Source organism: Arctopsyche grandis, chromosome 5 (genome assembly GCF_051622035.1).
Source record: "Arctopsyche grandis isolate Sample6627 chromosome 5, ASM5162203v2, whole genome shotgun sequence".
NCBI lineage: Eukaryota > Metazoa > Arthropoda > Insecta > Trichoptera > Hydropsychidae > Arctopsyche > Arctopsyche grandis.
Window position 1 is genome coordinate 16,749,972 of NC_135359.1, and position 24,617 is coordinate 16,774,588.

At 35.7% G+C, this 24,617-nt stretch overlaps 2 protein-coding genes across 3 annotated transcripts in view; one reads left to right on the plus strand and one right to left on the minus strand.

Moving 5' to 3' along the window:
* Positions 1 to 24,617, plus strand: part of LOC143912252 (uncharacterized) — a 210,007-nt gene that overhangs the window by 105,491 nt on the left and 79,899 nt on the right. For both annotated transcript variants that reach the window (XM_077431526.1, XM_077431527.1), the window contains one exon: positions 21,107 to 21,206. In XM_077431526.1, the coding sequence (XP_077287652.1) occupies positions 21,156 to 21,206 (51 nt within the window). In that variant the 5' untranslated portion in view covers positions 21,107 to 21,155. The remainder of the gene's footprint in view (positions 1 to 21,106; positions 21,207 to 24,617) is intronic.
* LOC143912349 (zinc finger MYM-type protein 1-like) lies at positions 460 to 2,954 on the minus strand. Its single transcript, XM_077431632.1, has 2 exons — positions 2,754 to 2,954; positions 460 to 2,683 (listed from the first exon to the last, which is right to left on the minus strand). The coding sequence occupies exon 2, from the start codon at positions 2,638 to 2,640 to the stop codon at positions 460 to 462; it is 2,181 nt and encodes a 726-aa protein (XP_077287758.1). The 5' UTR covers positions 2,641 to 2,683; positions 2,754 to 2,954.

Genomic DNA, 24,617 nt, shown 5'->3' on the forward strand with positions numbered 1-24,617 from the left:
AATGTAAAAGACAATAGTGACAACAATGAAGTAAATGAAGAAGCAATTCTGATATTTTCCTTGCCGTACCGAATCCTAAACTAAGACATATGTACATATGTATGTACGTACTTCAAACAACTATGTGAACTTTGTATGATGAGTTTCACATATTTTTTTTTAATTTAAACTCGTGCAAACAAGCACTCCTTTAAAACAACCTTATTTGCTTAATGTGTAATCCAAATAAAATACATATTACGCATCTCAGTGTCAATACAAGTATACATATGTAGCTATGTAAGTCTTTGCACATTGCTTGTTATTCATTCGGCGATTGCCCCATGTCTGTGTTCGCTTTATCGTTATCAAGAAAAGCAACATCGTATGTACATACGTACATACATAGATATCAGTGGCGGGCGGTGACTTTTCAAACAAGGGATGCTGTCCCTTGTTTGAAAAAAAAAACCGACCAATTTATTTTTTAAAATTTAATTTTATTCTTCGTTCCTTTTTACAAAATTCATCGATAACCGCATCATAGAATTTTTTATTGTTTTTTAAATTTGACATTATTTTCTTTTCGATTGCAATTAAAGCAAGACCAGAGAGTCTTTCTTCACTTTGACTACTTCTGGTGAACGTTTTAATTCTTTTCATAGTCGAAAATGATCGTTCAGCCGATGCGCTCGTGGAAGGTATCGTACAAATTAATTGTATTAAACTAAATACTTGTTCCAAAACGTCTATTAGATCATCTTTCACAATTAATTCCTTTACGTCATTTATAGATTTCAAATGAAAATCTTGCGTTGAGTACATGTAAATTAATTCGCTTTTTAATTTCATAAAATCAAAGTATTTTCCATAAGTTAGGTGGAGTGATTTAAATAGGAAATCTGGAAAATTATTTTCATATTCTTTAAATTTTTTGACGTTAAAAAATTCGAGAAATTTTAAATTTTCGATATCTCGAAATCGATTGGTTGTATTTACTGAAAGAGTTTCTAAAATTTCAGAATAGTGAAGTTTATACGTTGTTTTCACATCTTCTTCACATTCAGCATATTTTCTTTTTCTATTAAAATTTTTAGTTATTACTTTGTTCCACAATGAATCAAAATCGTCTTTTTTGTTATCTAAATATTTTACAAATTTTTTAATTTCACTTACGCAATACGATATGTCAAAGGTTTTTTTTTGTAAAATTTCAAATAAAAAATCTGCCGAATTAAATATTGCAGAAAATAAATGCAAATTGAAATTGAATTCAAACTCTTTTAAATAACGATGAAGGACTTCAGCATTTATGACAGCATCAGTATCCCATTCGTCTTCGTCATTAATTATTTGATTAAATATTTCCATTAATTCTGTTTGATATTCTAATATCATATTTAAAATTTTGCTATTGTAGTTCCATCGTGTAGGGGCAGCAGTGGGAAATCGTTTTTTTATTTGACAATCGAGAAGGGAAATTCTTCTTGAAGACTTACAAAAAAAAGTTGAAAATGACAACATACGGCTGAAAAAACGTTTGCATCCGGATATATGTTTAACAGATTGCGACAAAACTAAATTCAATCTGTGAGCGTAACAATGGACAAATAAAGAATTAGGACAAATATCTCGAATTTTTCGTTGCACTCCATTATGCTCCCCGGACATTACAGCCGCTCCATCGTACGTTTGTGCAATTAATTTGTCCAAACAACCAAATTCTTCCAAGGTCTCACGTATGTGCTGAAAAAGAGCATTAGCTGTTCTATTGGGACTAACATCGACAAATCCAACAAATCTCTCCTGAATTTCATTATTTTCATCTACATATCTAAAAATAGTAGATAGCTGAGCTTTGCGACTGATATCTGTAGATTCGTCCACAATTATGGAAACAAATTTTGATGCACGTATTTCAGTTTTAATCTCATCTAGCAAGACTTTTGATATTGCGGATACCAAGTCATTTTGTATATGGTTCGATAGTCCAGTAAACACCGTAGAGTTATCTAAATGAGTTTTCAATTTTATGTCTGATTCACTCAACAGATACAGCAATTCAATATAATTCCCTCTATTTTCCGATTCCTGGTGCTCAAAATGTCCTCGTAAAGGTTGTTCTTGTTTTGCTAAAAAACAGATCGCGCTTATTAATTTCGACAAAATGTATCTATTTGCAGTAACTTCTTTGTTGTGCATTTCAATATTTGCTTTAAATTGAGCACTTAAAAAATTTTCTATACGAGGTCCCTTTCCAAATTTTTTAAATTGAGCAGCAGAACATATGTGAGCTTGAGAACATTCATGTCTCTTGCGCGATTTACTTAAATTGTTTAGGTCAGAAAATCCAAATTTACTCCAGACATTCACTTCTTGAGAAAATAAAATACATGGCCAACAGAATAATTTCGTTAAGTGAGCACATCCACAAATCCATGAAATTTTTTCGTATGTTTCTGTGTTAAAATACCTTTTAAATGTTTTTGTTTTAGACTGAATATTTAATATTGGTGTGGGTTTGGGGCTCTTAACAATAATCTCCTTTTCATTAAATGGGAGAGAAGCAAATCTTCTTTTCAGCACATTTTCAATTAAACAATTGCAATTATTATTGATCTCGACGACAAGTCCACTCTCATTGTTATTTTCGATATCCATATTAAAGGCAATAATGAAAACTCGTAAGTAGTGGAACAGTAAACTAAAAATAAAGTTAGACGAAACTAATTTAAATGAAAACTTAATTCAAAAGTAAAAAATAACCAACTTACAGTATAAATGATTAACTTCGTCTAAAGAAATGAATCGGCTAGCTTTTTGATAAATAACTTGGGGCGTAGCGTGCGGAAATATCGATCAACAGCGGCTTCCAAGTGAAACTCAATAGATAAGCAAACAGAGAAACCGAATCCACCGTAGAGGTTAAACAAGTGTCAACGCGTCCGCGCGAATATGACAGCCTCATAGTGCGCATGCGCAAATGGGATCGGTCGCGACTCCGAATCCATGACGCGCGCGCACTTCACTCAGCGTCTACTCGCCAGCGTCACTCGCCTGTGGCCGGCCTATGCGAATGCGGCCTATGCGAATCCTTAATAAAAATTATCAAAAGATCCTATATAATGCATCATGTAACAAAAAACACGTGATATGTGAAATATATATCATATACTACATCATAATCACGTACATCACTAAGAATACATCGAAGCGAAATTCAAATATTTATTAAAAATACTCTTGGCTTTTTAAAGTTATAGGGGATGCGCCGCATCCACCGCATCCATGGACCGCACGCCACTGATAGATATGTATATATATGTATGTATGTAGTATAATATAATACAAGCCATATAACAACTTGTAAGAGAGCAAAATAGCTCGGTTCAAAACCGGGTTCAAATCGTCGCTAATCCAAGGTAGATCATCGTATGTACATAAATATACGTATGTATGTATCTACAATATTTTATATGTAAGTATACGTACCAGTAGATTTATATATCAGTTGGGTCTCTACGCACAATATTTGCACGTAACTTGAGGTTTGTGTACCTTGGTTATCGCACAATTTAACATCACTACACCCCGCGGGCATCGAGGGATTAAGGGCTGCGAAGGACAAGCCCGCCCAACCCCCGCCCAACGCAGGCCTAAGATTGATCAACACGATGTATTCCGATTCCTAGTACATATTTGATTTTTTTTTTGATCAATAAATTCAATCGCTTCCATTGTATATTTCATTATTATTTATTTTCTTAAGCATATATGTATGTATATACATACATATGTGTATACATAAAATACCTTGGGTATCCTTACATAAATATTATATGTACATGCCGGATGTGTACAAAATTGTAAACTTTTTAATGTCGGCTATATGAAAAGATTGTCCAACGATGGTGATTCAGTCACTTTTGATTATTATTCATATCGTGTCCCTTGTTCATATGTGTTGACTAGACCAACTTTTAATTGTAAGTTTATTTTGGCTATTATGTACTTTCTCCCAATGTTTTGCCCGTTGATATTTTAACGATTCGTAGAAAACTGATACATACGTAATTATAATTCTATAATTACAACTTGTTTACATCACTAATGGGTCTGATATAATATGAAACAAAATTGCTATCTCAATTTAACCAAATCGTAGACTCGTGATATCATTTTGCCATTTATATTATAGTTACGTATCGATAAAATTGTGTCGGGCCTTTCTAATATAAATTCAATTCTAAGAACTATTATTAGATTCTCAAGGGACAAAGGCCCCGATTTGATTTTGGTGCGATCTGTCTGGTACATCTACGCAAATATGTATGTAAATAGAGTATAGAAGTAATTTGGAATTGTGTAATAATTTTCGAAAATTAATGGAAATCTTCGACGTGGTTAACGTCAGAGGGCACAAATCTACAGTCGATTAATAGCACAAGAATCCCTGCCATTGTAGCATACTTCATCTGAAGGCGTTGTCCGCGGATAAATGGACGTTGGCCACTGGACGAGGCGGAATGCGACCATAATCACCGACCCTGCGGTGCAGGAAGTGCATTCAGATGTGCAACCGCCGTGCTTGCACCGCGCCGCGCCGAGTGCAACACAACAATAGGTTTATATTTATACACGTAAAATGGATTCCTCGTAGTGCTCAAACGTAAATATTATATCATCGCAACGATTCCTATCAAAACAGGCACATACATACATATATGTACGTTGTGTGTAACTTCAAACGGTTGGAATTATAACGTGTATGTAGTTTATCGCATGTCCTCGGAATCGTAATAAAACAGACAACGTTCCGACTGTCATACATAATTCTCTAGTGTTGAATGGTTGATCAAACGTTCCCCTTTTGCAATCGTCGAACGGTTGTAATATGTACACTGGGAATATTCTTTGTTAAATTATTTATTGTGACGCTCGCGTGATGTGCCGTGAACGTGTATGATTCTGATCGACTCCTTTCGTCGCTCGTTCGTTCGTTCGTTGCCTTGTCATAGCAGGTAGATACATGCATACATAAATACAAACGTGAATTTTAATTGAAATAATAAAACGTTTACGTACATGTAGTTTCGAAATGAATCTTGAATCGAATCGAATCTTGAATAGAACGGTTGCAAGTTTTCGATATATTGTAAGTTTCTTCCACAAATCTATTGGCGCGTATTGCCATACCAACTGTGTTTATATGCGTATGAACATCTGTAGAATGCGGAAAAACGAGCACACACACACACACACACACACACACGCATTTACATATATTTATTTATATTAAAGTGTATTGCCCCCCCATCCCAACCTCTGCTTTCTTTTTCTTCCTCTCACACACCCCCCCCCCCTCCCCTCATTCTGGTTAATATCAATACGTGCAGACATCCGTTTTTTGGTCGTTGTGCAATATGTACATAAGTTTACATGTGTGTATATTTTTCATCGGCGTAAACAACTCCTACGCGTCCGTCTCCTTTGATACGTTCCCGGGATTTTCGAGAATTCCCGCACATTCGAGAATTCTCGATCGTCGATACGTTACGTCGCGCAGGTACGTTTTTGGCGTATAATTTTATATCGCCGCGCTCCGACACGACCCGATGCAGATGCAGTCGGTTGCAGTGTTGTGCATTGCGGAGGCTGAGGCTTCCGGGAATTTGAAAAATTGTATCGAAATTCGCGACCGACTCTGAATTACAGACTCTACACATTTTTGTACAATTTTTGACGTATTGTACATATGTCTGTATCGCGTCGAAAATGTGTAGTTATGTATGTATGTGCATATATACATATGTATACTAACGCTTCACTATCCTGCATAATAGTATGTATGTTCATACATATATGTCCAAAAGTCAATAAATAAGTCCCGCTCAATATATGTACATATGTAGCTCCGTCGATTATTAGGGTAGCTACGTACTCATTTAAACCACCCACCCACCCACTGCAGCATCTCCGTTCAAGTTTAATTAATGTGCCAGTTCGTGTACAATGTCGGTCGATTTCATCACGTCTCAAGTCGTCCTTGAAATTAAAGCTCTCAATTCGTCCTCGACGTGTCGACATTCCCCGGGTCGCCATTAAGCGGGCCGCATACCGCAACCGTCATCAACCGCCGCTGAATTAATTGAGCGCATTCCGCGTGCACTATGCACCTTGCACCGCACCGCAGGAATATCCCGACGCGTAGATTAATACGCTCGTATAATTTTATGTATTTCGGTGGTTAGAAATTAACAGCTAATTGATTGGACTCTAATTGCCGGTGGGTCGGAATGGGGGAGAGAGAGGAAATCGCCCTCACTTTTCTCCTCGTCAATTGCAACAATTGAGTCACCCGCATGGTCCGAATGGGCGAAATTATCGAGAATGCGTAACTTACGCCGTTTACGATCGCGGTGCTTTCGTTTATGTACATATGGTATGTACCTACATACATAGTAAGCGGTTTCGATTTGTGAATGCGAGCTAAGTTGCATCGTTCAACTTGCAGGAGTTCGTGTGAAACTTTGATCGTTTTTCAAATTACTACTTTGTACGGATTAATCGTTTCGTTTCATCTCGACGGGTGTAAAGTAAGCGAAGCGCAGTTTTGTAATTTAACTTGTGAAGTTTAGATGATTCACGTACGTTTTACATAATATTATATACTGAACTTGAAATACCTTTATTTGACAGGTAACTATTGAAATGGTTTCGTAAAGCTTTTAATGTTTGTTCGAGTATATTCGAGAATTCTCTATGATAAATTATACTATGATATAAATATGTACTCATTTGTTGTGTCGAATATCATTCGTATAAAAATTGTAAAAGATTGCCTCCATTTATTTATTTTTCAAAGGTATATTTGCTTATATTATAATATACATACACATCACTCGGATGCTGTTTGACACATTACTCGGAGTCTGTCATTTTAATATTTTTTTTAATAGAAGCGTGTATATATAATAGTGGAATAAATCATTACCGTGAAAAGAAAAACATTTTTTATACTTTATTAAAAAAATCTCATTTTTCATCATTTTCTAAAGCTATAACTTTTTTCTATAAATCGGGCAATTTTTCTGATTTCGGACAACCATTGTTGTATTACATATATGGAATCTTTTTTTTTTTCACTTAAAAGATCTTATGACACATGGATCGACATATGTATCTATGTATGTATGTGTTCACTTTTAGCGTCATCACACTATCATCGTCATCATCCACTGCTGGATGAAGGTATCTTCTTCAACTTCTTTCCAATGCCTCATCTCATCCCACTCATTATTCTGATTTCATCCACTTATCTCCCCTATGGCCTTCCTTGCACCCTTTTACATTCCCTCGGGTACCATTCGAGCACTTCTTTCGTCCATCCATCGTCCGTTATAGCCGCGTGATCCGCCTATTGATGCCAAACATACAGCGTTACATACTTCTTCGATTGCACTGGAACTTATTCAGCATTCTCGCATTCAATACCCAAATTTCGCATTCATACGTCATCACTAAGGGCAGCGAGTCGCAGATCCTTTTTTAAATCATAATAGCCCGCTTCTTTAGTGTTCAAAGCAAGAGAGCAAAAAAGCATGGTTTTTCTAAGAAATAAACAAAAGTGAATAATTTTTTGTACGATACGCAACTGCGCTTAAGGGGGACCACTAGTGTGACATTTTGAAAAAATCGTTTTTTTTTTTGCACATTTCGATAGTCCATACCTTTAAAAATAACATACTAAATTTTCAAGTGCATATCTCGAATAGTTTTTGAGTTACAGCCATCCGAAGAGCAGCTGACGTCGGTTCGAAAGTTGCGTTAGCGTACGGATCATAACGCAGTTATTGTTCTGGTTCTGTCAGCCAGAAAAGTCATTAAAAACGGGTCGTATACCTGGCTGTTTTGGAGATGCTAGACTTTGGCACATTTAAACTCTCTTCCAGTTTTATTGTGACCGTTATAGTGAGAACATCGTACAAAATTTTAGCAAAAATGAGTTCTCAGTATTCAAAACAAAAGGGTTCCCATGTTGATCCCACGCGTAGATCAACTTCTAAAAAACGAAAATTTTCGGCGAATCAACATACATGTGAACAGTCCACCGCAAATACCAGTACGTCAGCTGACAAACTTTTACACAATAAAGACGAAGAAATTGTGATTGATCCAACGCACGGTTATAGTAATCTCCAGTTTATTTCTGTTTTTTCTGCAATAAGTAATTTAGTGATGTGCAAAACTTGTGAAAAAAAAATTACGTTCAATCAAGCAAGTCCGCGAGGCTTAGGATTCAAAATTGCTGTAATATGTGAATGCGGCGTTTCGTACATCAATTCCGGGCCTATGATTGGTAATGCATTTGAAATAAATAGACGCATAGTGGCTGTGATGCGACTTTTAGGTATCGGAATAAACGGAGTGAATCTTTTTTGTGGTTTGATGGATCTAATACGTAAATTCCATACTCAAACTTTCAGTGGATGCTTTGCGAATTTATGGACATCAGCAGAATCAATTTGTAAATTTAGTATGCAAAGAGCTGTAGAAGAAGAGAAAAAGTTGACACTGGAAGAAGAAGACTCCGAGACAAATTTGACGGTTTCTGGAGATGGCACGTGGAAGAAACGTGGCCACACTTCACGGTTTGGCGTAGTAACTCTTGTTGGAAAGTTTAGTAAGAAAATCATCGACTCGTGTGTCAAGTCAACTTACTGTCAGAGTTGTGTTTTATGGGAAAAGAAAAAATGCTCTGAAACCAATATTTGAAGACTTGAGTCGGCGTGATTTACTCGAAAGATGTCTGGGTAATAAATTATTACTAATAATACTCAGAACAATAACGAAAGTTATAATGGCTTGCTATGGCACTTTGCTCCGAAACACCTCCACAGTGGTCTCAAAACGATAGAGTTATCAAATTATTTTGCTACATCAATATTTAATGACGGTTATTCACCAATTTTAAAAATGTTCAATGTAATGGGAATTATAATTGGACCTGCAGCGAACGATTATGCCGTTGACAAAGATGATACGAGGCTTCGAATGGCAGATCATCGTTAACAGGCTGCTTCAAAAGAGGGCCGATTAGCTCGAAGAAACGCTTTAGCAGCCCAACAGCTGTCTTTCGAAGAAGAGGAAGGTGCACTGTATGGGCCTGGAATAGCAGATTAACAGTAGGTATGATATTTCTTGATTTATAACCACGAAATCAGTAACTTAAACTTCAAACGCGTTTTTCTCGAAACTACATTTTTCAAATTTGCTGCAGTTGTAACTCGAGAATGAATCATCCGATCGATTTGATTTTTTTTCAGCTTCTTTTATATATGTTTCTGCGTGCCATGAACCTCCAGTTTTCCGATTGAATAAAAAATGTAATTTTGGCAGGCCAAAAATCAACAAATTTATGCGCGAAATTTGATTTTTTTTTTTAAAACTCCGCCATTCTGTAAAATTTCAATTTTTTTTTTTTGACCGAGGTTCATGGTACGGCAAATATCTTCTAGTTTAATAAACTTTTTGAATTTTTTGATTTCAGGCACTGTGAAGGTCGCTATCACTGCAGCAGTGGGGGTACTTTTTTTTTTGGAGCCTTGGGAGATTACGTATAACTCGCTGAATTTTCAATTTTTTTATCTAAAAACTTTTATTATGTATTTAGTATATATCTATACATATATCCATAAAACGATAAAACATTCCATCCAGTAGTTTTTTTTATTTTAATTCCCGAAAATCACCTTTTTTTCGCGCGGTCACACTAGTGGTCCCCCTTAACCTAAGTCTGCTTATCCACTAAAGACACAATGATGGAAGTTTTTTTTACAGGCAGAAACATATAAAGTGATGAAATTTATTTTAATACACTTACATATTATATTAATTTAGTTTTTTTGGTTTTCTGTTTTCTGTCTCTCTTCGTTATATTTGTATGTGGCGTAAATCCACTTTTCGTTATTTCGAGAAATATTTCGCAAAACTTTAAATATAATGTTTTGCATTTTACAATATTTAAAAATACTGGTGACTTGTAAATAAGTTTATCCTGATTTTCGAAGATTCTGTGCATATTGAATTAAAAGAGTGATGACAATTTTTGAATTAAGTCAAACTGAAATAGTGTTTTTGGGAACTGTAAATTGGACTTCAAATATAGCAGCTTACATGTATGTACATACATAGGTATATGCGAAATTTTATAACCGTACTGATCCCTTTGTTCCACTTTCTTAGTAACTAGTTAATTTGACTACATACATATTGTCATAAATGAAGTGTATTGAATTAAAGCTTTCTTCTAGATGTAATGATGATAATTCTGGGCGTTCTTCGTATATTTTATATTAGCACGAACTTTGAAACCTCGCTGGTGCCATGGACGTGTGAAAAAATGAAGGCGAAACTCGCGTCCGATCCGGCCGTGTCCGGTTTCTGGCCGGTTGCCTAACCGCAAAGCTCCCGTGGAGAGGTTTCGCGTGCCGATAAGGTGGGGCGATTAAGGTTCGACCCGCGCAGTTGGCCCGCGACGCCACAGCTTCCGTTTCCAACCGGCAATTGTTCTAATTGGCCCGACTTCAGACACCGCCGTTGCACCAATTTCAACACCCCTATTTCAACCCTAATACGGTCCGATAAAATTTGCATGGCCCGCTCGCATGTTTTCCGCCCGAAATTTTATATATCGTAGTGGCGGTGTTCGGTGTCGTTGCGGCCGTGTTACCCGTTTTAATGTATGCATTGTGTGTTGTTTTCCCGATTAGTATGCAAATTAATGTAAATCTTATACGGGGGGGGGGGGGGGTATTCCGGACGCTCGAGCCCGGGATCGAGCACACACCCCCCCACCCTCTAACAAGACAATTTGATATCCTCCTTACTTATTGATTTCCTTTATCATATTTCGCTGCGTGCCGTCCCGCTCGAAAATCTCGAAACACATATGCTAGATACTCTATGGAATTTAATTTATTGTCACTGTTATGACACCTAAACCAATTTCTGATTCGACCTAAATATATACTTTTATATTATATAAGATTTCGTATAAATTCTTTTAGGCTATATGCATGTACATATGTATGTATGTATGTATGTTGTATTCAGGGGAGGTACAATTTCGCCTTCAAACAAGTCCTTGTGTTTAGAAGCAATGAAGCGTCAAACGAGGCAAACACAAACTCTTGGTCACCGCGTCCAACCGTACGTACGGCTTACTACATAGGCCGTACAAAAATGCCTCGCTCGTGAAATTCGACCGTATTTACTTAGTGAGTCTTCTCTTTCCTAAAAACTACCTATAAAGACCGTCTCTCGCCTCTTCTCCGTCTTCCTTTTCGGCTTCTTCTCCTTTTCCGTGTATCAGATCTAATCACGCAAACAATACACACGACCGAACGGCTGGCTACGTCGGACGCGGTAATCAGAAGGCAAAGAGGAGATAACCCGGAGCGTAAGCGATAGAATAGGAAGGCAAACGCGCCCACCTCCCCCTCCTCCTTTGCCCACCGTTCCCATTTATACTCGGATATGTGTTGCGAGGTAATCTTATCTGGGATTGGGAGCGTGAGAACCCAGAACGTGACCCACCTCCCCGGTTGCAAGTGAATGGATGATGACCAGCTATGTAGGTTTGCTGCTGGTGGTGCTGCTACTGCCGCTGGATCTAACCGACCCAGACGACCCACTTTGTCGCGCGATACGGGAATGATTGTCAAAATATTTCTTTGTGCGAGCTCTTCGAGATGGACGGGCGCGATACTCTCGAAAAAGGGTCAACGAGCACGCGACCCATTTACAAGTTCAAAGACCTGATCCGTTCGCTGTTTAATCGAAACGAGGACCTACGCATCGCCTTTGTACCATTGTAGATTTTGTAATACAATGAGCACAATTAGCCCCGAGAGTTTCTCATTCATTATTGCTGTTCATATTTATAGGTACATATTTAGACACGGTTGATTGACCTCCTAATTTGATGAAATATTATTTATCTTCGATTGAATTTGCAGTTGCTTTGTTTTTTGGATTTTAAAAATTTGTTAGAAGATTTATTTTATTTAAATGCGCCCAGTTATATTATATTTCATTTTTCGGGTATTATTGATTTTAAATAAAATTGTATTTAGGTTAAAATTAATGGCTCTAGGTCAGGGGTTCTTAACCGTATTGAGATTTCGGGCGCATTTGAATTTAGGAGAATAGTGTCAGGTTTTTAAAAAATAAGATTTAGGTAGTGCATATTTAGGAGTGTAAGATGATAATCCCAATCGTAAACAATCATCAAGGTTGGTATCGGTAAGTTGTAAGTTGAGATCTAGTTTTTGATTTTATTATATGCACGGTGGAAAAGAAAGATTCCCACAAATAAGTGCAACCAAAACAGGATTTAATTTTGTAAGGTTCTTTTTTCAAAAGAGGATACATTTTATGGTCAGCTAGATTCTAACTATTTTTCTAAATATTGATGTTATTTTATGTAATTAACAATTTCAGTGAGGTCTATGTGTGTATTAAAAGGATTTACAAAGAAACATATCCACTGGTTCGATAATAGAAAATTACTGAAATCTACTTTCAAATGCTCCAAAAGCCGTAAATTGCTCGAAAACGCTTGAAAATGCTTAAAAATCAAATGCTCAAATATCACATTTGCATTCGACCACATTAATGCGAGTCTTTAAAAGTTTTAAAAAATCATCTTTATTCCACAATACGTTAGATATAATATACATTATATACATACATATATGTATCATATCTTAGTATTTTATTTTATTTATTACATTTCTACCATAGGTGCCATGACAGGTTGTCCCAAGGCGACACCTATGGTCGAATTTTTATACGTTAGTAATAAACATTACAATTCAATTCAATACAATAGCGTCATCTATGGACATACTGGTACAAGAAAAAATCAACAAATTCGATTTTCGATCTGGGTTTTAATAACTACCCAGATATCGTCAGCAGCGCAAATACATGTGTACATACATATGTAATCAAATGACACTCGAATTCGGCCGGGATTTGAACGCCCGACCTTCTCTACTACTAAATAGTTTTTTAAACTTGATTGTTTGTTGTTATTGTCATGCATGTACATATGTACATACATACATATGTGATGAAAAATTAATTCAACGAAAAAGCGTTTTATATACATGATGCCGCATAAGTATTTCAATTTAAACGTGTAATTTTAAACTGTCTAGACAGTTTAAAAAGGCTGTAAATTCCTTTTGAAATGAAATTTAATGACTTCTAACTTACTCCATTTAAAATTAATTTTACCTAGAATACAATCAGTTTAGTACACTTCAAATGTGATGCGAAATTAATGTACGCATTTTTTGATCACACTAGTTTACCCTGATAAACGGCACTGTATATGGGCCGGCACGACGGGCTCAAGTCAGGTACGTCGATGCGAATCTTTCGTTGAGCTTTTTGGACCTTCGTCATCCGTGAAGGGAATCCAATCGCGAAATCGAATTATTTCCTTGCGTGTCGGCTGGCTCACACAATGCCAAAAGGTCGAATCCCCCACAGATATTACATTTACACATCAATGCGATTCGAGCACAGCATCTTCCGACCCGTTGATATGACGCGCGACAATCCAAGCGGACCACGCTCGCTCACTTATTCGCATTTCGATAATAATTTCGGATTACACGAATACGGTACACGTATCGTTCTACGGTTTGCTTTTGGCATTTAGTCGTCGGATTGTGTCGCAATCGTCGTTCCCTTTCTCTCGTAAAATGTCAAGAGATTAATTTGAATTTGGTAGAAAATGTCAAATCTTAATGTGAACCTTTTGTATTATTCGTGAAGCGTGCAATTTGCCATGTGGTTTAGATTGTAGTGCACAATGCTTTGTTAGTCTGATCTTGAGAATTTGGTGTGTATAAACGTCACTGTCTTCAAAAATTACGCAAATTTAGACGTGTTTATTACGATTATTTTTCACCATCGAATTATCATAATCGATTTCAATTTCCATCGTGGACGATTTAAATTTCCATCAAAACGATCGGAAGACTGTAGGAATAGATACTGAATCGTTAGTGAAGTGAAACATAGAAAAGCCTTGTAAAAATATGGCCGCTTTTCATTTCGACGGTCAGTTTTTCTGTGGCAAATGGTGAACAATAATTTATGTTGATTGATATTATTGAATGTGTACATTTAATTATTGTATGCTCCCCAGGGATTGTTCTTATATTTCCATATTATCAAAACAATTTTACCATTAAAACATATTTATTTGAAATACATATAAATAATAATTTAAATGCTAGAAATGCTCATAATAATAATGGTTTCAGACAAATGCTACATAGACTATGCGTTGTTTTTTTTTCAGTTGGCTTACTTTTTAATGAAATTTGAATGTCAAGGATTCATTCTTCTGTTCATTGAACATCGTGGAACTTATTAAATTGTATATCTATTTTTGCAAAGTGTAAGAAATAAAATAAAATGTACGTGTACATATATGTATTATTTGCATAGACGTCGTTCACACGGCACATCCCGTCCAAAACTTTTAATTACATCTTCTTTTCCGCGGGTTGTCGTTGTCGTCCAATTTTTTTCGTCGGTTTAACTTTCGGGCATAAGACTTTTCTTTTTTATTATTACTCTTATACTTTCACAACTTATCTGAAGTTCGGTTTTGAGATTTTGTATTTTTAAACCTTACGAACGGGATTAACTTCGGACGGTTTTCTTTTTATTTTATTTTTTACTTTTTTTGCCGTTTTATGGACCTACTTTTGTGCGTGCGTGGGCACACGAGCGTATGACGCTTTCTTCTTTTTTTTCTCTTCCGTTTTAATTGTCGATTTGCTTTTTTTAGGGATGAACAATGGTTTTGCGCCACTGAGGCGAAACGTTGATTTATTTCATCGATTATTGACTTTCGACTGGCCGGAGCCGAATGCAAATTCGACTCCCTCCATCCTCAAATTTAATACTTTTTTCTTTTTTTATTCGAAACGCCAATGTGCCATGTAAATGCTAATGTTCTCTTGAATTATCATCGGCGTTTGCTTTTATTGTCGCTTAAACTGAAATATTGCTTATTGTCGAGTCGCGTGAAACCCTTGCTCTTCCGAATCCTTCGCAGAGATTTTCCGTATTCGGTCTCTCTTATTCGCTCATCGGGAAAAATAAACCCGCATTTAAAACGGAAACGCGCCAGAGGGGATTAAAAGTAATAATCTCCTTTAATGCCTCGGTAATAGCTGGGCCGGATAAGTTCCCCGTTAAAATTCACAAAGCCGCAACGACGAAGGTAGATTAAAGTGTGCACCACGGGGGCGGAGCCCCGGCGCCCCCGGAGAGCCCCCTTTCCCTCCCCAGAGGAGCCGATGATTTCAATTAAATTTTCGCCCTTTCGAGTACGTGGCTAATTCCAATATTAGACAAAGTAAATGTATCATTTATAAATGTACAGTGTTAACTGTTTTGATATGTTACATGAATGATAATAAATAAAATTAATTCGCATTACAAGCACTCATCCGTTGTGAAGCGAGGAAGCGATGGTGAAAAATGTTTAAATTTATGTGGTCGCTTTTCCGACCGTTTTCCCGCTGTTTTGGCCGTTTATCCGCCATCATAACAACTCGACGCTACATGTTTGGCGAGGACTAATGAAAAGCATATATACACTAGAGATCATCGTATTCGCCGCACGAAACCTCTTTCGCCAAAATATTTTACAGACCGGTAAACAACGTTCAAAGGCACTTTGATCCGATTATTGCAATTTTGTATTATAAACATTCGTTACGGTGTTGTAATTTTGACACCGCATATCTATTAACTTCTCCGCGTTCCGTCAGCTCATCAATCATCGCGCTCACTCTCCCCCGCCAAGTGAATTAATATATCAAAATTTTAAGTAAATAAAGCACCAACATCCCGCTCCGTCGTGTCCCAGTTTAAACATAAATTTCCCACTTGTTTCGGTTTATTTTATATTATATTTTATTCATCGAATAATAAATGTGATACTGTTTACAAGAAAATTTGGTAGAAAATGTGTATGACGCGGCGAGTTAAATTTCATTTTTATTTCGTCCATTTATTTCTTTTTTTGTTGTTGTGCCGACAGTCTTTTGTGTAATTTTTATTTTTTGTTTGAAATTCCTCGAAGCCGCAGAAGTAGTCGATGTTCGTTTTATATTTTGCCTCTAGAAAATATTTCAAACGTCCTGCTCGGAATACCAAAACGGATAAAATACCTGTAGAGATTTTAATCTCGATCAGATACAGATGGGCAAAGCCTCTCTAGAAGCAATCATCTGCAGTGGTTCGTCTCGCTGAAAAAAAAAGAAAACTCTTAAGCCGGCTACCCCTTATGATATGCGTATTTTTTATCGACTTTAATAGTTTATTCGTACTTGCGTAGTCGGGTTGGCGCATGCATATTTTAATAACGTCGTGTCAGGGTGTATGTATATTTTAAAGGGTAGCAACACCATATTTTTCCTTTATATTGTTGACTCATTCATCATTGTCAACCCTTTCTTATCTGTTGCCCGTGTGGATAAAAGCCTCCGCGGAACACTTTTTATACATACATACATATGTATATGAACTTCATGATTTTCTAATCTCATCTGCCCATCATATCGCCGCTTTTTTATTAAATATTCTGACGCCACTGTGACGTGTGGATATTATGAGATTTTTTTACATGCATATATGTATATTACTGTTAATAGCGCACTTCTCATTTTATATAAAATAAAATGTGAACTTTGAATAAATCAAGAAATAAAATGTTTATTTTCCTCGCTTTACTGCTGAACGAATTCCAATTTGTCTTAAAGTCTACGCATCTTTTTGGTATTTTATGAGTCGAAAATATTGAAATGTATTATAAATATATGTAAATGTGAGATTGAAATGTGTCTTCTTAGATTATTGTTATATATTCAAAATTTTTGATAGACGCCCGTCAAATATGTAGTATCCACATGTCACAAGGGCAAGAGGGTCGGCGTGAAAAAGGGGTGCGTGAGTGCGGACCAGATTGCGTGACATTTGACGACCGATTAGGCAGAGCCCACATCGCGACACCTGAAATATGAAGCCGATTCCCCTGAGGGCTGCTGTCAATTTGCCCAGATATCCCTCAGCATCCTCTACGCCAAAATCGCCCACCACCCCACTACCCACCGTCTGTCCGCCCGCCCTTCCTCCCCCCCCCTTACATCCCGCTTTATCGTCTTTGATCTCCGTTCCCTTTTTCTCATCCCCCGACAAACCGCCCTTAGCCGTTGCCCGCTGTAGTGCCTGTTTCATTTCGAATTTCAAAAGAAATTTAATACCGTTCGTGAGAGACGATTCTGTTTTGCGTTACAAGAGAAGAAGAAGAAGAAGATCCCAGACAATTTTACATTCACTATTGTCTTGCTTCTCAAAATGTAAGCAACACTTTTCCGACCCTCTTATTCTGTGCAAATGTCATGAATTGTGCAATATAGTCAAGTGCATGTGTGATTCACCCAGTGTTCTCCCCCAAAAGTCGATGAAGCGAAAGTGCACAAAATCCATCTAGGGTTCCGATTATATACATTTATGGAATATTAAAAAAAAATAGTTGGAATAACTGTTTTTCAAAATAAATTTTAGTACTTATAAAATTTTTAATGAATTTAAAATGCGTATAAAGCAAAAATATATGCTATTTCAGCAAAGCGATGTTATCAAATATGTATTACGATTTGTCTCGTCTATAATTTTCTTATTGCTCCAGTGCTATTAAGTAACATAAAAATTGTTTGACGATGATATTTTTCCAGTAATAGCAAGTTTAACTATTCCATTCGTTCATAAGGCATTTAGGAATCGCTACATTTATTACATTTTAATGTTATATACATATATATATATATATATATATATATATATATATATATATATATATATATATATATATATATATATATATATATATATATATATATATATATATATATATATATATATATGTGTATAAACTATAATAATGGATTATAGAATATTCGTCAATTATTTGACAAGTTTCTCAATACAATTTCTGTCGCTTAATCGATGCGTAAACATACAAAAAGTCGCATATTCGTGGTTCATCGAATTTCTTTTAAACTTTCGAAACTTAGTGTACAATATTGCATCCGCCCAACTCCTTATAAATAATGAGGCTCTAATTATTTCCGACTCGCCCGCCCCAAAGTTTGCGAATAACTGGAGAATTCACTTATTCTTCAGCAAGGTTTCAATCCCGCAGGCAAAGTTCGCCAACCACTCGAGAGTTTCTCAAAGTGACGAAGTGGTCGCCGAGACTTCTTAACAATTGTCGATGCTTTTTATTATTATTTTCGAATTGTTATAATCGATTCGATCAATCTCCGTCTCTACTCACACTAAACTGTCCGAACTCATAAACTACGAGCTTAAACAAGCACTAAATTTAAAAAGACCTGTGAACGAAAGGAGTACTTGAAATTGGAAAATCGGCAACATTGAAAAACTGCAAAAAAAATAAAACAAACATTCTGAAGGAGTTACACGCGTATTACATTAAAATTCCACTGCTATACTCCTCGACTATTTCCAGCTAAGCACCTACACTGAACCGCTAAGGAAATAATTAAATTCCTAGCCCGAAAACTTTTAACTACTTATATCGCACTTTTTTACCTATATTTTTCACGCGCGCCGTCCCTGCGTCCAGGCAAACTTCAGTCTCCAGTGCCGGCTCGCAAATAAAAATAATAGCCATGCCGTTCTCGCGTAATGGACCGGATAAAGTGTGCGGGCTGTACGGCTTTGACATAATAATGTCTTAAATTAATGTTTGCGTTTTATTGCGCGTTCAACCCCCTCCCACCCAGCTCGCGAATTCGGTGCAAAAGTGCGTGATGAATAATTAAACGGAGCAAAATGAACCCTTATTTCCGCCCGACATTAAATCATTGCTGACCTACAAAAACACAAAAAAAAAATGTTTACGAAAATGCTCGTAATAAACCGTATAACGTTTTGATTGATACACAGTTAACCCACTATAATTTTTGTAACTCAATTTGCGCGATTGATACCCGCCAATCCCATCAAAGCTTTACCTATACATTTTATATGAATGTGTATGTGAAAAAAATTCCCGCCATCAGATTCCAATTCCATTTCCATCGATCCCTTATTTATATATTTTTGGCTAAAAATATTGGAAAGAGTTGACCCATTTATTTGATTTGGTATTGCGTGACTATCTAGGGTGTGTTTCGTTTTATTAAGTGACGAGTAATTTTGTTCAGGTGTAAAATTACTCGAAAATAAGGACGAATATTAACTAGGCTATAATTTATTATTGAGTTAACTGACAATTAACGTTTCCCGGTAATTTATTGCATTTCTTGGCTCCGATTCCTCGCCTCTTTTGTACAGTAAACGTATAATATAATGTCTCTATCGATCGTCCGTTCGTTTTAATAATTCGGCACGCTCGCCTTGTGCAAATTTGTTCGGTGTTTTATTAAAATTTCAATCGAGTCGGCTTTTAATTTTATTTTTAATTAAAAAAAAAGACAGAAAATACGATACACCGAGGAACCATTTTGTTATTTGAATGTCGTTTTAACACCTTAAACGTGACGATGTGCCCTCCTTAAATTCATTAAAATTTCAATGTACTTAAAATTAAATATAGTAATGAAACGCCTGTATTTTCTTGTCCTTTTTGTATAATATATTTTATTATAATTTTCTGTAATACGATATAAGAATATGACCGTCTTCAAAATTATTTATATTGTATGAACATAATGTAATAATCTTAGATTGCTGTCGACTATTAGAAATTTGCATGTACCTACATATGTATACTGGTATCAATAATATTTTGTCATTATTATTGAAAATTAAATTTACACACAATTTGCAATCGTTTTCCAAAGAATGTGTGATCATTCAGAAATTTAGTTATTAAATTTCCACATTTTTTTTCTTAGCTTACATAATATTTTACGATAAAAACTAGATAGGTTTTCGATCGTTTGCCCCATTCCACTCGCGTCCCACAGTTTTGAAGCGCCTGCCATCGCGGGAATTTAATAAAATTGAAGAGCACTCGCATAGCGGATGTGATGAAATGCCATGATCCCATGAGATAGCGGCATTAATATGTAATTTATGAATCCTTTCAATTGTATAGCGGACAAACGCATTAAATGCCGCGTAGCCGAAAAACCTGTAGATATTAAAAAATACACACACGTATCTACATTTTTGTATACCATCGAATTTATAGATGGTATAACGATCGATACTACTCCCTGTAATGTGAACCAGTTTTGAACATCGCTACTCGAGAACCCAATTATAATTTTGATGTAAACCGTATTAATGCGTATTTGGTGTTGTAGCCGACAATAATAACACTGAAATTTAACTTCAGGAAATTAATTTAACTAGGTATATAGGAAGCATTCGCCATTGTGGCGATGTGGAGCTTTTATGTTGTCTTTGTTAAGCGAGTGACTACCTACATACTAGCACGTCTCGATTATTTCGAACATTAAATTATTAATGAATTTACAGTCATTATTATATGGTTATATAATTGCGTTATATAACCATATAATAATACATTGCGTTAGTTAAGTTTTAAATCGTATTTGGGATTACAACCTTTTTACTTTTAAATTTGTTAAGATTTCATAAAACTCGTTAAATGTGAATCTCAAATCTTCGATTATCTCTCTTCATTTCTTGAATATACTTTTTTATCCTTGAAAGTTAGTAGAGCGTTTAATTCTCGAAGAAAGATCTTTGTTTTATTTAATGGCAAAGGTAGCAGTAGGCCTGCGCTGTCTCATCATATTTCATTCACAAACGCTAATGCTTCGGGATTCACTTCATTTTGACTTAATGCTTCATTGATATTAAGAGGATTAGAAGCTCGAGTTGGCCTCGTTCACTTCGCGGAGATTACCGTTACTTTCTCCACTCTAAAAACTCTCTCCGGTAAAGCGAGCAATCCCTGCCCGTAACGCGGAATCATCGAAATGAATGTCGATTGTTAATATTAGCTTATTTTCTTAATTTTCAGGATTGGTGTTACTTTTGATGCTAATCGTCCGACGGCCGACCGAACGGCCATGACGCTGATCGATCTCAAAACGAGGAAATCTCGCCCAAGTGCGACTCAGGTGCGTAGAACACATTGTCTATACATGTCAAAATAGAGATAAATCATTCACATTTCTATAGCGATTTATTCGACCAAATTTTTCGACCTCAAATGGGACAATAGAAACGAGCGAGCGCTCTCGCGCTTGGCGGGTAACGCGTTAAATCGTCCATTTAATTCGGCGTGTTTACGCAAACGTGAATTATTCGCGTGCGAACGACATCTTTATGCGGCCTTAAATGACCTTCCCCTACTCCTCTGTGAGTATAATTTTAATTCAAAATTATTGTATTTAACGTGCATTTCATTCAACCGGTATTATACATATTATATTAATGCGTCATGGATATTTTGAATGACCCCAACAGCGGGAGCTCTACTTTTATTAACTTTTTAATCAAAAATGTATAGAAAACTAGTGGTGCCATCCGGCTTAGCTCGATAAATGGAAATGCAGTCTAGTAGTGAGAATACCGTCGAACCATGAAAAAAATCTTCATTTGTTCTTTTATTAAATTTATTAGAATCGAAAAAAAATTATATTATTTAATGACCGACCAATCACAAACATCTTTGGCCAATTCAGCCAATCAGAAACGAATTACAGACGCCGTTTCGGTTTTATATATATGTATGTACGATAACCATTTTTACAAGTTTCAATGACATTCTTGGTCGTCAAAAAATGATGATCTCATTTTTAACCACTTCCACTCCTAATGTTGCTTTGATATTTTACCGATATACAGAGGGTTAGCTAAGATTGAAGTAAGTTAATTACTCGGACATGAAGTTAGAGGAGTTTAATCATTAACGAACTCACTAAAATTACATCGAAATCTTGTGTCAGATCGAAGCGATGACAGCTCGCTATCCAAGCATGGCTTTCCACCGCCCCTTCACAACTCACAGGCTTAACACAGTTTAACTTAATTTTACAAGCTTTTATACATGTACTTTCTCACATATGTTTCAAAGTCACTAATAGATTAAATATAGTAATATATTGGCGAAATTCGTAGCCCAACTATTGAAGTGTGTTGGCCAAATTATAGTTGGCGATGATTTAAGAGTAATATGTACGCCGCAAGCTTTTATATTTAGTTACATAAACACTTTTTTCTGAACAATTATGCTTTACTGCAAATATAAATTGTGTAAATTTTACTATTCAATATTTAAGTCGGATGCTAGTACATATGTACAAATTTAATTCGTTTAGGGGGTTTTCTTCTAATATTTATGCCGGTATAATAATTATTTTTTTCTTTTTAAAACTTTTATTTAATTTAATTATATTACGTTTGTAATTTATTTTTTATAATTCTTTTTATTTAACGCTAATTGGAAATCTTTTTGACATATCAATTGTAAAATGGGAAGATATTCCCATTTTACAATGATAAAATTGATAAAATAAAATGGGAATTTATTTTTTTAAATCTTCATTGCATATCAAATTTAATAGCTGGATATTCACATAGATATTTATGTTAATAGTTACATATATTATACATATAATATAGTATGTATAAACTGTTTATAAGAAGCTTTTGATCTCTTAATAAAGCTTTTGATCAATGTATTTTACAAGAAGATATCGAAATATAAAAACAACGTGATGAAAAGCATGTCCAGGTTCATAGATGTATCAGATAAATTGAAAAGACTAAAGCTAAAATGGAACGAAAGTCATATATGTACATATTTGTAAATTAAATGCTCGAATAGTATAATTACATATGTACCTACAAGTGAATGCAGAAGAAAGAAATATAGGTCAAATGACCGGATGATGTAAATAAAACGTGTGAAAAACAAATCGGATGATCCCATGAAAAATATTAAGAGCCTTACATAGAATGAACTATCTATCTATCGTTCAGTATTTTTATTTAAAAACTAGATCGAAGAATGAATACGATATAATTATATGAATTATATAAATATATATTTGTACATAATTTCGACTTCTGAATACCTTGCATTATTTTGAGTTTCAAACACGTACATAATACTCGATGGGTAGTTTTCGAGTGCACTTCGTGTAATCAATGTACATCCATACAACAAAGCGACACTGGATCCAAGGATCGTGTGTTCGCAGTCGGGAGTCAATCGGCCGCCAAACTAGGTCAGCAAATGTGTTTATCCTACCCAAATGAGGAATGCGATTCGAATCTCAGAACGAATCCCAGATATGTTTGCAGTTTGCACTGACTGACGCGTTTGAATATCTCGTCGGATATAAACCGACCGTGCCCGGAAGCGCCGAAGCCAAAAGTCGAGACATAATACGCATACAGATGTACATACATATGTACATATGTAGATATCTATCATGCAGGTTGTTGTGTCGGTTATTTTAGAGTATTTTGCATCATTACATGCCCAACATGGCCGACGGTTCGTAACTGTTCAGGTTTTCGCCCACCGTTTCGAGCCCACGTCGCTAGACAACGTGTGCTCTTTCGTGCTCGCTGGGTGTCCTCAACTTTCGTACTCTGTCACTTGGTGTACATACGTCATAATGGAAGACTGTGGTACATTTGTCTTGTGTACATTGGCGTGGGTTAAAAATCGTTTTCGCCGTAGATGAAAAATATGCGAGTCGTTTTGCACGTGGCTAAGTACGTGTCTTATTGTTATATGTATGTAGGTAATATTGAAATAAACCGAAGTCGTTTTAAAAACTCGACCCGTTCCCATTAAATCTGAATCTAATTATATACATACAATATATCTAAACATGTCGACATCTCAATTTTCATTTAAAAACTACTATTTTTCGGATTATATTTTGTGATATGGGTGTTTTATTTGAAAAATATGTAATCTTAATGTAATAAGAATAAATATGTAATGAGGTAATCTTTCGTTGACCTTAAAAGGATAGTATTAAACTTTTTTTCTCTATCCGTAATCAAATATTATGTTGAAATGTTTGTGGAATGATCCTTTTGATGGTTGCCTTCTACGGTAGACGGAATGGAAAAAGTAAATAAAGGATATATTTTTATGAAATTGATGTAAATGAATCAGCAACATATGTATGTAGATCAGTGGTTAGGGTTTAATGCTTTCGATTGTGTGGTCGCTGTTTCTATCCTAGCTTCGTTGCTGGCCAGACCTTGGATATGTGACTTCAAGGTCGATCGTTTCTTTTCAGAGTTTGCAAATTTATCTGATTTCATTGGATACGGTTCCATAAATTTGGCAATCCTGTCCTATTTCTGGCATACATACATAATTTGATGTTTAAAAATGCTGCAAAAATTTGTCCATACATCTCAATGATGATTTTACTGTTTGATGAACGATATTTTTAATTGACCTTGAATAATACATATATACAATATTGACAATATATGTCGTGCTAATTAAAATGGGTATAAAATAAATAAATAAATAAACACGTCCCTACAACTGT